Raw genomic sequence first — 16,077 nt, forward strand, 5'->3', positions numbered from 1 at the left:
GGCAAATGGTGTTCACAGCCTGGTATTTAAGTAGTTTCAGGCTGAGAGACGAGGAGCTGTTATAGCAGTGCTCCAAGGCAGGATCTTGAGAGTCCTCATTAGCCCGTCTTAGGTGTGTCTCTGAAAGAACTGGAACTTTCCATCCACCAGAAAAAACATTATACTTACGTTATGTAATGCTATACTTCTAGCGTCTTCAACCTGTGGCTCCATCTTCTCAGCCTGTGCGCACACACTATGACATCACGTGGTGTCATGGCAATGTGACGTAATAGTGTGTGCGCACCCACAGGGCGCTGCCAGGGAGACATCCGTTGTCTCAGCATGATCCCTGGAAGCTGCATACCATCTACCTGGGGATCCTCACATGCACATATATAGAAGATGGAATTGTTGTTTTTTGTTTTAAGGGGGCTTTGCTGTGGACATTACATTAAATGAGGGTCTCTGCTGTGGACATTACATTAATGAAGGCTTTGATATCAACATTACATTAAGGGGGGCTCTGCGGTCAATTTTACAATATAGGGGGCTCTACAGTGATCATTAAATTAATTGGGGGGGGCTCTGAAGTGGACATATCATTAAAGGGGTCTCTGTTGTGGACATTACATTAAAGGGGGGCTCTGCAGTGATCATTTCATTAAAGGGAAGCTCTGAAGTGGACATTATTACATTAAAGGGGGCTCTGTTGTAGACATTTCATTAAAGGGGGCTCTGCTGTGGACATTTTATTGAAGGGGGTTCTGCTATGGATATTTCATTAAAAGAGGGTTCTGCTGTAGACATTTCATTGGTGAGGGGAGGCCACTGGTCATTTCATTAGTGACTGGCGCCGGCATATGATAACCCCACTGCTGCTCTTTCGCAGCCTGATACTTCTATGTATATATCTGTGGTTTGTATCTATTGTATTTGTATGTGTGTATACTGTATATGAAATTGCATTTTCTGTGTGTATACGCTTTATGTCTGTGTATATGATACATGGATGTATATGGGTGTATATGTGTATGTATGTATATCTGGTGTGTATACAAATATGTACATTTTTTATGTGGTAAGGGCAGTACTATTCATAAGTTTGCTGTAGGGCCCAGTCTCTCCTAGTTACATCCCTGAGCCTCCAGTTGTGCCAATGAAGCTTATGTTGTCTCCCTAACATACCAGGTTATGCCAGCCAAAGACAAGACATTTCTGGTTAACCACAGGTGACATACCTATAGCTTACCCATTTCTATAGAATCACAGGTTACAAACTGCAGCCCAATGGAATATAGGAAGCTCATATTGACTGTCCCCAGCTTTTTAGTGGCAGATTATTAGGATTACTATTGTCATGGCTTCTACATCTGTCAATAATATAAACAACAGATCAATAAGTGAATACTAAATGCAGCCATAAGAAATACTTAACATCTACTCAAGACACTTCAACCTCCTTTAGTAGATACATTGCTTAGTGTTACAGACTCTTGAAGCATCTTAAATGAGCCTCATGTAATGGGAAACATATATCCTATTCATATTTTATTATAAGGAGAAGCTTACAGACTTATCCTACACACTGAACATCTTCTCTTGTTGTACAGCTCTAATCCTAGAGATGGCGCTACAGGGCTGTGCTTCCCTGCTCAGTTCCCACATTGTATCTGCTTCTATTCAATGGATCTATGCAGTGCATTTGCAGGAATCTGAAGACTTGGAGTTTGGATTTTCAGTGCACAGATAAATCAAACTCCTCTCAGCCATATCCTACCTGTCTGGGCTGCAGGTCCTGCTCTCTAATAATGTGACCCTTTGCCTTGGGTTTTATGCTTTTGTCAGCCCCTTCCCTGACTCTCAGCAGCAGCTATGTCAGGAGCGAACAGCTCAACAGTAGACAACCAGCTTGGGAATAAATGCCTGGCCACCGGTGAGGAGCAATTTCAGCACTATGGACAGTTCACTCCCAGTGTCTCTATTTTGCTGGCTGTTCTCATGATCCTCATGGTGCTGGCAACTGTCTTGGGCAATGCTCTGGTTATTCTGGCTTTCGTGGTTGACAAAGGGTTAAGGACTCAAGGAAATTTCTTTTTTCTCAACCTGGCCATAGCGGATTTCTTAGTGGGTGAGTATTTTACATTCACAAATGACTTGTTCTGGGGATGTATATCAGTAGTCTGCAACCGGTTGTTGTAGAGCTAAAGCAACCAGCATGTAGTGGTTTCTGGGAATTGTCAATCCACAAGCTAGAGATCTGCTAAATTGTAGAAGAGCCTGTCTTATATCTTCTCCTATTCTTTTGTTGTTCACCTCAATGACCTTCAACTTGTATTTTGAAACTACAATTCCCAGAGAGTCTAGAGAAATGAAAGCATGCTTGGAGTAGTAGTTTAGCAAAGGCCATAGAACACTACTGTACAGATCTGTGATGCTAAAATACAAATATGGAAGCATTTGCATCACTGCCATGTGAATATATTGTTGCATCTATCTTTCAATGATCGGTGACAACAAACTGACCTGAACGTGATTGACATTTTCTTTACTATCACTTTTTTGTTTGTCTGATCCCAGGTGGGTTCTGTATCCCGCTTTATATTCCCTATGTTCTGACTGGACAATGGAAGTTTGGGAAAGGATTGTGCAAGTTGTGGCTGGTCATGGACTATCTGCTCTGCACTGCCTCTGTGTTCAACATTGTTCTCATCAGCTACGACAGATTCATCTCAGTTACTAAGGCGGTAATTAACATTCTTGACTTTACTTTATTGCTGATATGTAGATGTCTCTATTATAATATAGTTACTTTATATATATAAGCAAGTATAATTGTTTCTTATACTGTATACCCTGTCTATGGTTTTCAGAAATTCTGCACAGGCATGTGGCTTTCAGTTATGGAGCCATGAATCTGAGTCTTACTGTAGGTTTTATTCATTTAGATTCTGGTATATCATAGAAATTCTTAGTCTTCCTTCTCCACCTCTGTACATAGATATATACTAGGTTAAGGTGAATGCTATTACAATACTATATGGTTTTTATCAGCCAGCACAGCTTTTTAGCTCACACTGAGTCAAACGATAACATTCTATTTACATGCAATCTTCACTAGAGGGAGCTGGTGAGAACTACATTCTCTTACAATATTGAGCTCAATCTATAAGCATTGCTAAGCTCTAGTGGTGGTCATGGGCATATAGAAGTTTATAGAGTATATGTAATCTCTGTTGACACGTTTCTTTAGTCACAAACTACATTCTTCTTGCAATAACCATTCTAGAGGATCTTTTCTTCTAAAACACTGTTACATTGTTATGTCGTTCTGTGCTGCCTTTTTCCACTTAATGGCACAGAAGTTGTACTCTGTGGGCTCTTAATGTTGCTTAAGCTTTTATCAGGCCCCTATTGCATGCCCCTGCAATGTCACAGACTGTATTTTGACACACTATATAATCTGAATGATTGGTCTAAGGAACAGGGGAGGGCAAAAGATGGCAGGGCATGGAAACATTGCAAGATAATATACTGTAAATCCCTCCCTAAGAGATATGCATTAGCCAGTTATGCTTCTGTTAGCTTCCTATCACTTGTGATAGATATTTCAACACACCACTGGTTTTCCATCTCAGGTCTGGGAAGGTGACAGACTAAAATAAATGTAATAGTTATTTTCAGTAAAATTTTTGTACTTGAGATTTTCAAGTGAGAATCATCTTGTAATGGGAATGCAAACCCAAGTACAAATATATTACCAAAGAAAAAAACAGAGTCTACTGTTCACTTAAAAACAACATGAAATTAATGTATTTTTATTTCATTACCATATTAAATACAGGATATAATTAAACATACATGATATAATTGTTCACAGCAAGTATAATATCAAGAAACACCAGTAAGCCCAAGACCAGGAGCCCAAAATAACCATTAGCATTGCCTAGGTATAAACCTAAACAATGGAATATAATTTATTCAAAAAGTAAAAAATATATATACACATCACTCCTCAATGTATTAATATTATCAATGTGAGTCCAAAGTTCAGGTTACGTAGTATTAGACCAGTGTCTTACCCATGATGCTGAACGGACACCCCAACGCGTGTTTTGCTCAGGAGGAATCATCTTAAATGGGAATGAAAACCCTAGTAGAAATATGTTTCTGATGTATGTTAAGGATATAGACATATATACCGGTGCACTATGCTGCTATTTCCCATTCTCCAGTTGCTCATTTCGCTTGTAGCTTTAAATCAAGAAAGAGAGTACCACTTTCAGCTCTATTGGAGGCTGCCCATGAGGTAAGCTCTCTCTCTCTGTCCCGTTTTTCTCCATATTTCCAAATTATGCCTGTTCATTATGAAATAACATTATACCATAATATAATAATATACCCACTATACTGACCCTCTTTTATGCTAGCAACTAGAGTATATAGAAAAATATACCAGCACAGCACCAAGTTATGTTAAAATCTTATTTTATTCAGGCATTATTAAAAAGTTTCGGAAACAAAGCCAACATGTTTCAGGAGTAAACGTGATGGGGGGTAACGGGGTATTCCCAACTGCGCATCCACATTTAATTTAATTAATTTGCCATATGAAAACATTTCTTCAATTGGATGTTATTTAAAAAATGTTCCTGTGTGAAGATAATTTCTCATAAATGTAGCCATGTTGACCCTTAGAAATGAGATGGCTTCCTCAGATACGACCACGTCACACTCTGGCAATGGTGGCCAGACATGCGCTATTGAGTCCTGTCTGGCCTCTTGGATTCAGCCATCATTACCACAGGACGGCTGTGGGACCTGCAGTAACTCCCGGACATTTCATATACAAAAACTTTTTGGTTTCTTTGTGCAATCCCTCCAGCAGAGGTGGTCGTATCCAAGGACACAGTCTTGTTTCTAAGGGACCATATAACTACATTTATGAGAAATTATCTTCACACAGGTAAAAAAAATTGTAATGATATCTAATTGAAGAAATGTTTATATATGGCATATTAATGAAACTGAATGTGAATACCCAACGAGAATACCCCTTTAAGGGTTTATTCCTGAAATGTTGGATTTGTTTCTGGACCTTTTTAATAATGCCTGAATAAAAGAAGACTTTAACTTACCTTAGTGCTGAGCTGCTTTTTTTCACGTGGACTTCATTATCATGTCCAAGGCCAGGGAATAGGCTCTTTGCAGCACAGAGTAAAAGAAGTTCCATTTTACTCAGATGTGTGAGCGTGGATTTATACTTTATCTGTTATACCTATTATAATACTTCCTCCTATGTACAAGAATATGTCTACTACAATAGCCTTGTACAAGAAAATAAGTGCTATAATATTCCTCTATGTATAAGAATCTAGCTACCATAATTCTGCATCGATATACTGAATCTATTGTCTTTGTGTTGTGTAGTTATTGTGTAGGTTAGATATACACAAAACAGCTAAAATAGAATTAAAAATAATGATTAGAAAGTTCTACATAATTTGGATGTTTGATACATTTGTGCCCCTGACTTGAGAATGAGATGGAACCAGGATGCACTAAAGGAAGGAGGTTTGTGGCTGAAGCAGTGTAATGCCATTGGCTATGTTTTGCTAGAAAGCTTTGATTCCTGACATTCATGACACTGCTCAATATGCATGTATGGGATATATGGAATGGATTTCCAAAGTGGACTAGCTCTGTTTTTATCCATTCATATTCATACATTTCCGAGAAACAAGTCTTACAGCTATTATTCAGTCCTGAATTTAAGAATGTTTTTCTTATCCCATCCAGGGAAACGCATTTGCATATTTCCCAGCTATTATTGGAGTTCTTGCTGGTTGAAGAAGAGCATCTCATTCCATTGAACATAGTATTTATAAAAAGAGCTTTAAGCTTTGTGTCAAGTGGCCATCAGAGGTCACAATGAATAGTGTCATTGAAGGCTGATTACCGAATTTTTCATTCCTCTTATGGAAACAATACCTGCAGCATTTACCCTTACAAATATCTAAAAACCTGCAATTACATTAACTGGCTCAGTAGAGGCAAGGCCAATGAACAATTTGTGCTTTATGAATACAAGGCACATGTAAACCAGCCTTTTATAACCAGTTACATTAAGAACTAAATAGATCTAGAGAAAGAAACATTGTAATTAAAAGTGTTTTACCACTGCCAGCCCTGCCCATGGGGTCTATATTTAAGTAAATTATAATGCTGGAATAAACGCTACAAAGTGACTGGCAACATAAGCGTGCATTTATATTAGTAATGCTGACACAGTGGGAACTTAGGCATAGAAAGCTGGTGCATTCTCTACTCTGCAACATCACAAGTAGAAAATAGCAGTGAAATTATGGTGTGCGAATCTAGATAATACAATCATATTAATTCAAATAGGCCAGTGCAGCCCAAATTCTAACTATAAAAAAGGAAATAAAGTGAAAGACATTATGACAAATAGGGGGCAGTATTTGAAAAACCTATGTACAAAAAATAACTACTATAATCATGCCATAATATTGCCCCTGTAAATAATATAACTAATATAATACTTCTGCATGTGCTCATATTAAATATAGCATATAATTTCTTTTATACTGGCCAAAAGATAAATACTATGATAAATGTAGAGTAATATATCTGCTATACCGCCCCCTATGTACAAAAATAGCATTTATTTTATACTAGACTCTACAGTATATAGAAGAGTATAACTACTAGTATGCTTCCTTATATGTACAAGCTATGGGGCACATTTACTAAGGGTCCGTCAAGTTTCCTGAATTTTTCCGATTTGCGCCGAATTGCACAGGGGTTTTTGGCGTATCAGCACTGGCTTTCATGCAACACAAATTGGGGGCATGACTGATTGGGACAAACCGCAGAATTTAAAATTCAAATTGTGTCGCAAGCCATGCACTTACATGCACTGGGAAGAAGAAGGTGAACTCCGGCTGACCTCAGCGGGGAAGCGACACATGCAGGAAATTGGACGCACAATCTTAGTGAATCGCGGCAGCTCCGAATCCTCGTCGGACAACGCAACTCGGGGATTGCAAAAGGATGGGTAAGTAAATGTGCCCCTACGTCTAATAATATTAATGTCGCTGTGCAATAAATATAACTTATTTGTGTTCTGCAGTTAAAGGTAAGATGTACACCAATCAGCCAGAATGTAGTGAATAACAATGTAATCTGATTACAATGTTTTCATTTTTCTATATAATGTGGAGGGTTACATACGAGTGTGCCCCAAAAGAAGGAAGCATTTTGGCAGGGGCAATGTAATACCCTTGAAAAATGTTTTGCTAGAAAATTTTGGGTCCTGGCATTCATGTGGCTGATTGACTTGCACAAACTACCTAAACATAGTTGCAAACCAAATTTACACCTTCATGGTAACAGTATTCCCTAATATTAGAGCCTGGATTCCAGGAGCTTGCATTTTATAACATTTGGGACTTAAATAGAACCTGCCCTTTAAAATAACCCACCCAAAACAAATACTTTGTTAAAAACTATCCTGCCCTTTAAAATAACCCACCCAGAACAAATAAAAAACTATGACTAAAAAGCATTGCCCATATCCCTAAATCGTTCCTCTCCATACCTGCAATGTTAAAAAAATCAATGTGTCGTCCTTTATCCAGTTACATTTGCAACATCTCCCCAATGTATGTATCTGATAACATGAAATCACAGCATGTCTGCATGGAGGATGGGTAAGAGTAGAAGTCCATGAAGGCTGCTGTGATTTTATGAGTTCAGATACATACATGGCGTAGTAGTTGCAAATGTAACTGGGTAAAGGACCTTTGATGACATCACCCTGGACACATGATATTAAGTGCTAAAAGCTGAGAAGACGCATTGAACATGGAGAGGAGTAGATGGAAGGGGTTGGCCAAGCAGGACATGCCCCCTCTGAAGCTAGGTAATATAAGATAAAGTTGATTTATAGGGATGTAAGGGAAACAATTTTTAGCTAAAAGAAGGGTGTCATTTAGTTTAGAGGGCTCCATAGGAACTTGTCACTTGCTGTATTTGTGCATATAGGAATATTCAAGGAATAAGCATAATAATTATTCAAATACAGGCGGTCCCCTACTTAAGAAATTCCGACTTACAGATAACCCTTAGTTACAAACGGACCTCTGGATGTTGGTAATTTACTGTACTTTAGTCCTAGACTACAATAATCAGCTATTATTGTTAATCCTCGTTCTGATGACAACCCAACATTTATAAAATCCAATTCTCACAGAGACCAAAAAAATTTTGGCTGGGGTTACAATTATAAAATATGCAGTTCCGACTTACATACAAATTCAACTTAAGAACAAACCTACAGAATCTTGTACGTAACCCGGGGACTGCTTTTATAAGCTAATATGTCATTAGTTGTTATTTAAAATTTTGCTCCTCTTAGCAGAACAATGCTAATATAATGAAGAATTAAAATGCTACTGCCCATTTAAAACGCCAGTTGATTTTGTCCCAGTAGAGCAGATGCATCGGAATCCAAATGAATCCAAATGCAGTTATGAGACAATAGACATTGGACACACAGGGGCTTATTTACTAAGGGTCTGTGGAGCGCAATTTCATCAGATTTTGGAAATTTTCAGGATTAGCGCTGCTGTGACAGTTATTTTGAAGGGGATTGTGTCGGATTTTGGCACAATCACGCCGGCTTTCGTGCAACAGAAATCGGTGGGCAGGCCGTCAGATGATCCGATGGATTCGGACTGAGTGCAGGATTTAACTTTAAAATTGTGTCGCAAGACATGCACTTGCATACCCCGGGAAGAAGAAGGTAAACTCTGGCGGACCTGAGCGCGGAAGCGCCATATGCAGGAAATCGGGCACACAATCTGAGTGAATCGTGCCACAATGCGTTCTAGTTGGACATTCTGGAACAGGGATCGCGCCAGGGACTGGTAAGAAAATGTGCCCCACAGTGTCTGCAGCATTAGAATGTTTGAGATTAGAAATGCAGTGAGTGTGGTATGAGACCATTCGTGATTAGACATATAGGGACTGCTGTATGGGATGATGGGGTGATTGTCACTATGGCGCACACTGGTAGTCAAAAGTGATTCGGAGAGTACTTCATAACAAAACTGTTTATTGGTGTCTCGGTAACACAACGCGTTTCGGAATCAGCGGCGATTCCTTTTTCAAGTGAGGAGAGACTAAAAAAAATATATAGGTACAATGTGTGTCGATAAAGGACAAGAAATTAAAAATAAAAATAAAAAATAAAAGCAATCCATATAAAAATGCCCATAGAGTGTTAGGGCGATGTAGATACAACATTGCATGATATCATAGCATGGTATAAACTGACAAAAAACGTACATAACAAGTATTAATAGGTAAGCCAACATAAAATTGCATAAAAAGCATCAACTAAGTTGGATACAGAGTCCAATACAATGGATTAAGCATATATTGAAATTGAGCAGAAATATAAATAAATATAGATATAAAATAAATAAATATGAATGTAAATATAACTAGGTCGAACATCACAGCACCTAAGAACCCGTATAAACAACCATCGCAGCAACACTACCAATGGTTTTCACTAAGCATAGTGTTTCCAGACACGCTCTCACGCATCACCAAAAAGACTTTCTAGCTTTTTCAATAACCCCAGTAGAAGCAATCCCTGAGGGGAGCGAACGACTTAATATACTCCGCCAGAGAGAAATGTTTTGGATCTTTAAAATTAATTGTCTGGTCCCAAATGGTCTCAATGAGTCCTTAGAAAGTAATTTTTAGAATAAAAGGAAAAGGGGGAAGGAGGGGGGGAAAAAAAAAAAGAGAAAAAAAAAAAAGAGAAAAAAAAAAAAAAAATCTAGTAAGCCACACCCCCATTTTTGGCGCTAGCCACTCCCCCATCAGTCTGTTTAAAGTGACCACACTCCCACCACACCTTTACAGCTCTGGGAAGAAACCTAAGACCTGAGCTTCTAGGTAAGAACCCCAGTCCCTCATTTATCTATTTGCCTCATGTTTCTCTGCATTGCATCATTTACTTTTTGTCTATATGACCACCAAATTCCATGAGCTATAAGTATTCCTTTGTTATCTGCCCACTTCTTTATTGGGATTCATCATGGACACTCCACTTTCCACATTCTTTTTATCCTGTCATTTGTATATATTCATTTTTATATATTCATTGATATATCTATTGTTGTATCTATATTCACATTTATTTATTTGAATCTATAGTTATATTTACATTCATATTTATTTATTTTATATCTATATTTATTTATATTTCTGCTCAATTTCAATATATGCTTAATCCATTGTATTGGACTCTGTATCCAACTTAGTTGATGCTTTTTATGCAATTTTATGTTGGCTTACCTATTAATACTTGTTATGTACGTTTTTTGTCAGTTTATACCATGCTATGATATCATGCAATGTTGTATCTACATCGCCCTAACACTCTATGGGCATTTTTATATGGATTGCTTTTATTTTTTATTTTTAATTTCTTGTCCTTTATCGACACACATTGTACCTATATATTTTTTTTAGTCTCTCCTCACTTGAAAAAGGAATCGCCGCTGATTCCGAAACGCGTTGTGTTACCGAGACACCAATAAACAGTTTTGTTATGAAGTACTCTCCGAATCACTTTTGACTACCAGTGTGCGCCATAGTGACAATCACCCCATCATCCCATGCATCTGATCCAGACCGGTGTGGCTACTGCGCTCTGATGATCCCGTCAACAGGCAGCACCTGAGTGGTACTCAGCTCAAGCCTTCCACTAGTGTTGTGCCTGGAACTTGCACAACTCTATCTGGTGAGCCTCATTCTTCCCTCCCCCATCTGAATTTGTCCATTGTTGTACAAACTACTACTCTATGAGCGCTTTTTGGTATCTCCCTGTTCGCCTTTCCTATAGGGACTGCTGTATGAGACCTTTTGAGATAAGCCTGCAGTCACAGTTACTGACACTGCACTATAGGTTAGTATAAAGTGGGTATGGAAAGTATTCAAACCCCTTTCACTCTTTGTTTCCAAGCAGCCAAGGTAAGATTAAAAAAGTAATTTTTTTTCTCATTAATGTACATTACCCCATCTCGACAGAAATAAAAACTGAAATGTAGATATTTTTGCTAATATATTATCAAGCAAAACTGAAATTTCACATGGCCATAAGTATTCAGACCCTTTTCTGAGTATTGAGTAGAAGCACTTTTTGAGCTGGTACAGCCATGAGTCTTCTTGGGAATGATACAACAAGTTTTTTTACACCTGGATTTAGGGATCATCTGCCATTCTTCCTTGCAGATCCTCTGCGGCTCCCTCAGGTTGGAGGGTAAATGTGGGTTTAGGTCAGGGCTGTGACTGGGGCAGTCAAGAATGGTCACAGAGTTGTTCTGAAGCCACTTCCAGAGCACCCTGGAAGAGGTTTTTATCCAGGATATCTCTGTTCTTGGCTGCATTAATCTATCCTTTAATTGTAACCAATCGTTTTGTCACTACAGCTGAAAAACACCCCCATAGCATGATGCTGCCACCACCATATGTCATTGTTGGGATTGTATTTGGCAGGTGATGAGAAGTGCTTGGTTTTTGCATAAATAACAAAAAAGGAGCGGCACAGCAATATAAGTACATGGGCCAAATGCATCAAAAAATTACAATTGCACATAAAAGACCGAAGCAATGCAAATATACGGCCAAATACAAAAAAAGTGCTTGGTTTTCTCCACACATACTGCTTAGAATTCACACCAAAAACTTCAATCTTCATCTCTTCAGATCAGAGAATGTTGTTTCTCATAGTCTGTTTGTCCTTCATGTGTTTTTTTGCAAACTGTATGCAGGCTTTCATATGTCTTGTACTGAGGAGAGGCTTTCGTCGGCACACTCTGCCATAAAGCAGGGTCACAGGTCTCAACTGGCCAAGTTTGGCACGCATCCAAACTTTGTTGTTTGGGTTGGCTCATCACTAGTAATGATGTATTTTATATGACTGTTTTAGGACGTATGCTTACACTTGTATTTTATCTTCAGGATATAGTTTACATTCTATTTTTTCTTTTCCCATGCATTAGGTGTCCTACCGAGCTCAGAAAGGAATGACTAGAAATGCAGTTTTTAAAATGTTGATTGTTTGGGTAGCCGCCTTCCTACTCTATGGTCCAGCCATCATCAGCTGGGAGTACATAGCAAGAGCAACAATCTTACCTGAAGGAGAATGTTATGTAGAATTTTACTACAACTGGTATTTCTTGATGATTGCCTCCACAGTAGAGTTCTTCACACCATTCATCAGTGTCACTTATTTTAATTTGAGTATCTATATCAATATCAAAAAGAGGACCATGATGAGAAATGAAGAACTGGCACAAGGCCAGGAACACTGTGAGATGACTTTTCAAAGGAAGAAGAAAGAACACTTAATCTTTTTTGTTAAACCTGCTGAAAGGCCTCACATTGATGCAAAGAAACAAACCACCTGTTTGACATCTTCTGAGACTTGTCCTGCAGGTCAAAGATCCCAAAGACTTAAGGGCCCCATATTGGATTTAAATATTAGCCATGATCTTCCACCTTTACAAGTCGAGGTCCAGACCAAAAAACATCAAGACTGCTTTTACAAAACTGTGGAAAATGCTTGCAGTAATGTTAGGACTGACATGGCTAGCAGTATTGCCAACAGATTTAGGCTTTCAAGAGACAAGAGAGTAGCCAAATCCTTGGCCATCATTGTATGTATCTTTGGCCTTTGCTGGGCACCCTACACACTGTTAATGATTATCAGGGCAGCTTGCCATGGACGCTGCGTTCAGCATTATCTCTATGAGATCTCCTTTTGGCTCCTCTGGTTAAATTCCGCCATCAACCCTATACTTTACCCTCTTTGCCATATGAGTTTCAGAAAAGCCTTTATGAAGCTGCTTTGCCCAGGAAAAGTGAAAATACACCCTCATATTTTTATGTAAACCATTAACAGGATTATGAAAAGGACAACAAAGACAACGGGATTAATGGAACTATTATTCACATTTCATTAAGTTCTGATAACAGTGAAAATAAGGGGTGGAGACTATGAAATATTGATATAATGGATCCGGCATATTTTTTATTTGGTCGGATGTCTTATGGTTAACCAACACTCTGTTAAGCAGAGTCCTTTCTCTCATACATTGTTTTCAAGTTTAGCTAGACAGAAGAGTTGGCCATTCTAGCGGGATCACAGAGACTGAGATTCTCCCTAGGTTAACTGATGCCTTAAATCTTCCTGTAAGGGCATTAGATAATCAAGACCAATAAAGAAGTTCACATTTTTCAAAAAATGTCTGTCTGTATTGATTCAACCAACTTAATTGTTATCATATGTTACTAAGTAACACTGTATAAGAGGAACTTTGAGTATACAAGCTCATTCAGGCATTTCTTTCACCAATGTGCAGACAGTGAGAAAAAAATTGCAGCATGCACTATTTTTTTTACTCACATGTGGTCCACGGACCTCCATAAAAGTCAATGGATCCATCAAAAAAAACAGACGGCACATGGATGATATCCTTCTGCAGTCTGTTTTTTCTCAAATGTTGCTGGGCAACAACCTGGGCAGGGCAAAAAGTAGATAAGAAACTCATCCGTTTTTTTGCTGATGTTAAAAAAAATGGAATGCAGTCCCCATTTTTTGCATATGTGCAGCAGACTCAGACGTCTGAAAGAGCCCTAAAGATTTTTTACTTTAGGAAAATGTATTTCTGCAGCATACTTGATAAAGTAAATAATTGTGTTTTTATGAAACCTTGAATCTAAAGAGTAATTTTAAAAATCCAATAACTAAGAGTTGTTTTGTTATATCTGTGTTCAGTATTATTTAGTTACATGCAGAGGCAGGTTCGTGCATTGTCCTGCTGGTAATATGTTCCAAATGTCAATTGACAAATAGTACTAAAAGGAATGGGGCAGGAGAAACACCTCAATCAGATGGTCATCTTCTCATATGCAATTAACATGATGTGACGTTTGTGCTATTGATGTTATGTTCTGCTTTGGGCTTTAGTTCTGCCTTAGACAACCTTTTTATCATGACCAATTACACCTTCTGGTGTTTACATGAACCCTCTGTTGACAAGTCTCGCACAAACCATGATGTTTGCTTGAACAGTTTGAATGAGCAGTGAAGCTATCATGGCTGCCACCAAGACAGGCCCTTAAAGGACAGCTGTCATCAGGTCTCTGTCACTAGTCCTGTCACTACTACCTGTTGGAGCAGCTCACAAGGATCCCATCCCAGTCTTTATCTAGGCGATTCATACATTAATCATTATAAAATCATCTTTTCTTTGTTATGTAAACGAGGCTGGTCACATGGTCAGAGGCAGTGATGTCACCCCTGTTACCCCTCCCCTCTCCTCCCCCTTGAATATGCTAATGATTCATTGGACATCTCACAGGTCATTTGCATACAGATTTAGGACCTCATTGCTTAAGTTTACAAGTATATAGAGGGACAATGAAGGGATAGAGGCAATGCTCTCTAATGGCAGTTTATGAAAATATATTTAGTTTAGGGGGGGTTATTTTGCATGACGGGTTCTCTTTAATGATGTCATGGTTCCAGCTGACACAGAGCTTTAAAGTAACACATGCAGTCTTCTGTTTTATGCACATTATTTTCACTTTTCCTTTGGTTGCAACTATTTTGAATTTCAATTGACAAGCTTCTCTGACAAACAGGCTCCATTTGCATGTCTCTAAGAGGAAGACAACTGCCGACCCAGTAAAATACAGGATACTAGTTTGTGACTTGTCTGATATTCTCCAAAACATATTTTTATACAGTACTAAAGGGTACGGAGCAGGGGAAGCACTCACCTCAATCAGATGGTCATCAGTTTACATGCAATTAACATGATGTGAGGTTTGTGCTTTTAGTATTTTGTTCTTTTTGATATGACCCATTACCCCTCCTGGGTTTCCATGTACCTTTAGTTGACAAGCGTAGCACAAGCCATCTACTGATGCTTTCTTGAACAGCACCAAAGCTTGAGTGAGCAGTGAAGCTATCATGGATGCCACCAGAGCCAGGCCATTTATGATTTAATGGTTCCAGAGCTTTATTGTGACATGTATAGTGTTCTGTTTTATTTAAATTAGCTAAATTCTTTCTCCACGGCAGCCATTTTGAATTTCAATTGCAAAGCTTGTCTGACAAACAGATGCCATTTACAATCCCCTGAGAAGAAGACAACTGCCTAATAAATAAAAAAATATGCACAAACCAGTGATGCAGACAACTCTCTTCATGTTATTTAACCTTTATGAATCATTGTATAAACCTCACATCTACATTGATATTCCTATTTAAAATGATTCAACTTATGGCAAACATGGAAAATTGCTTCAAGGGGTTGGATGTGGAGAAATGTGCAGTCTTCTGTTTTATGCAAATTCTATTCCTTGACAGCCCTGACAGCCCTCTTACAACCTGCTGACAATTTTTTCTGGCCAGAATGAGGCTTTCCCTTCGTGTCAGCCCTTATATAAACACTAAACTACACCCCCCATTTGAAGCCCCCTATCAGCTATGTTGTTATCTCCAACCACCAATCATCTCCACCCCACGTATCTCCTGCCAGTCCAGGCCGTCATTCCCGCTCACATTAATATGAAAGCTTCAAACGCTGATTAAAACTTGTGGAATTGTGCTTAACCCCTTCACGGAGCGCAGTGACTTAGCGCTCAGTGGCGGATATATCCGCCACGGCGCTTATGCCGGTTCGGCTCTGGATCAGAGCCAAACCGGCATCGGGAAACACGGGGTGCCAGCTGTAACTAATAGCCGGCACCCCACTGTAACACGCGCGATCAGAGTTGTCTCCGATCGCGGGTGCTTAACCCGTTAAATGCCGCGGTCAGCACGACCGCGGCATCTAACATGCATCTGGGGGGTCTTTCCCCCACGATCGGCCCCCCCGAACCGTTTTCGGGGGGCGCCAATCATTGCTATAGCAACTCTGGGGTCCGCTCTGGACCCCAGAGTTACTTGCAAGAATTGCCGGTAAGATTTCGTCTGTGACGTCA

The 16,077-nt window shown here is 39.0% G+C and overlaps 1 protein-coding gene across 1 annotated transcript; it reads left to right on the forward strand.

Moving 5' to 3' along the window:
* Positions 1–1,670: 1,670 nt before the first annotated feature.
* Positions 1,671–14,404, forward strand: LOC140070560 (histamine H3 receptor-like). The gene is made up of 3 exons (XM_072117207.1): positions 1,671–2,110; positions 2,560–2,726; positions 12,084–14,404. Exons 1-3 carry the CDS (start codon positions 1,855–1,857, stop codon positions 12,972–12,974), a joined length of 1,314 nt encoding a protein of 437 aa, XP_071973308.1. The 5' UTR covers positions 1,671–1,854; the 3' UTR covers positions 12,975–14,404.
* The last annotated feature ends 1,673 nt before the right edge of the window (positions 14,405–16,077 follow it).

Source organism: Engystomops pustulosus, chromosome 7, assembly GCF_040894005.1.
Source record: "Engystomops pustulosus chromosome 7, aEngPut4.maternal, whole genome shotgun sequence".
NCBI classification, from domain to species: Eukaryota; Metazoa; Chordata; class Amphibia; order Anura; family Leptodactylidae; genus Engystomops; species Engystomops pustulosus.

What these genes read in the sequence shown, in the direction of transcription:
- LOC140070560 (XM_072117207.1), top strand. Translation starts at nt 1,855, where the DNA reads ATGTCAGGAGCGAACAGCTCAACAGTAGACAACCAGCTTGGGAATAAA. An exon ending in CATAGCGGATTTCTTAGTGG is followed by an intron (nt 2,111 to 2,559) that starts GTGAGTATTTTA and finishes GTCTGATCCCAG; the next exon opens with GTGGGTTCTGTATCCCGCTT. An exon ending in TCATCTCAGTTACTAAGGCG is followed by an intron (nt 2,727 to 12,083) that starts GTAATTAACATT and finishes CCCATGCATTAG; the next exon opens with GTGTCCTACCGAGCTCAGAA.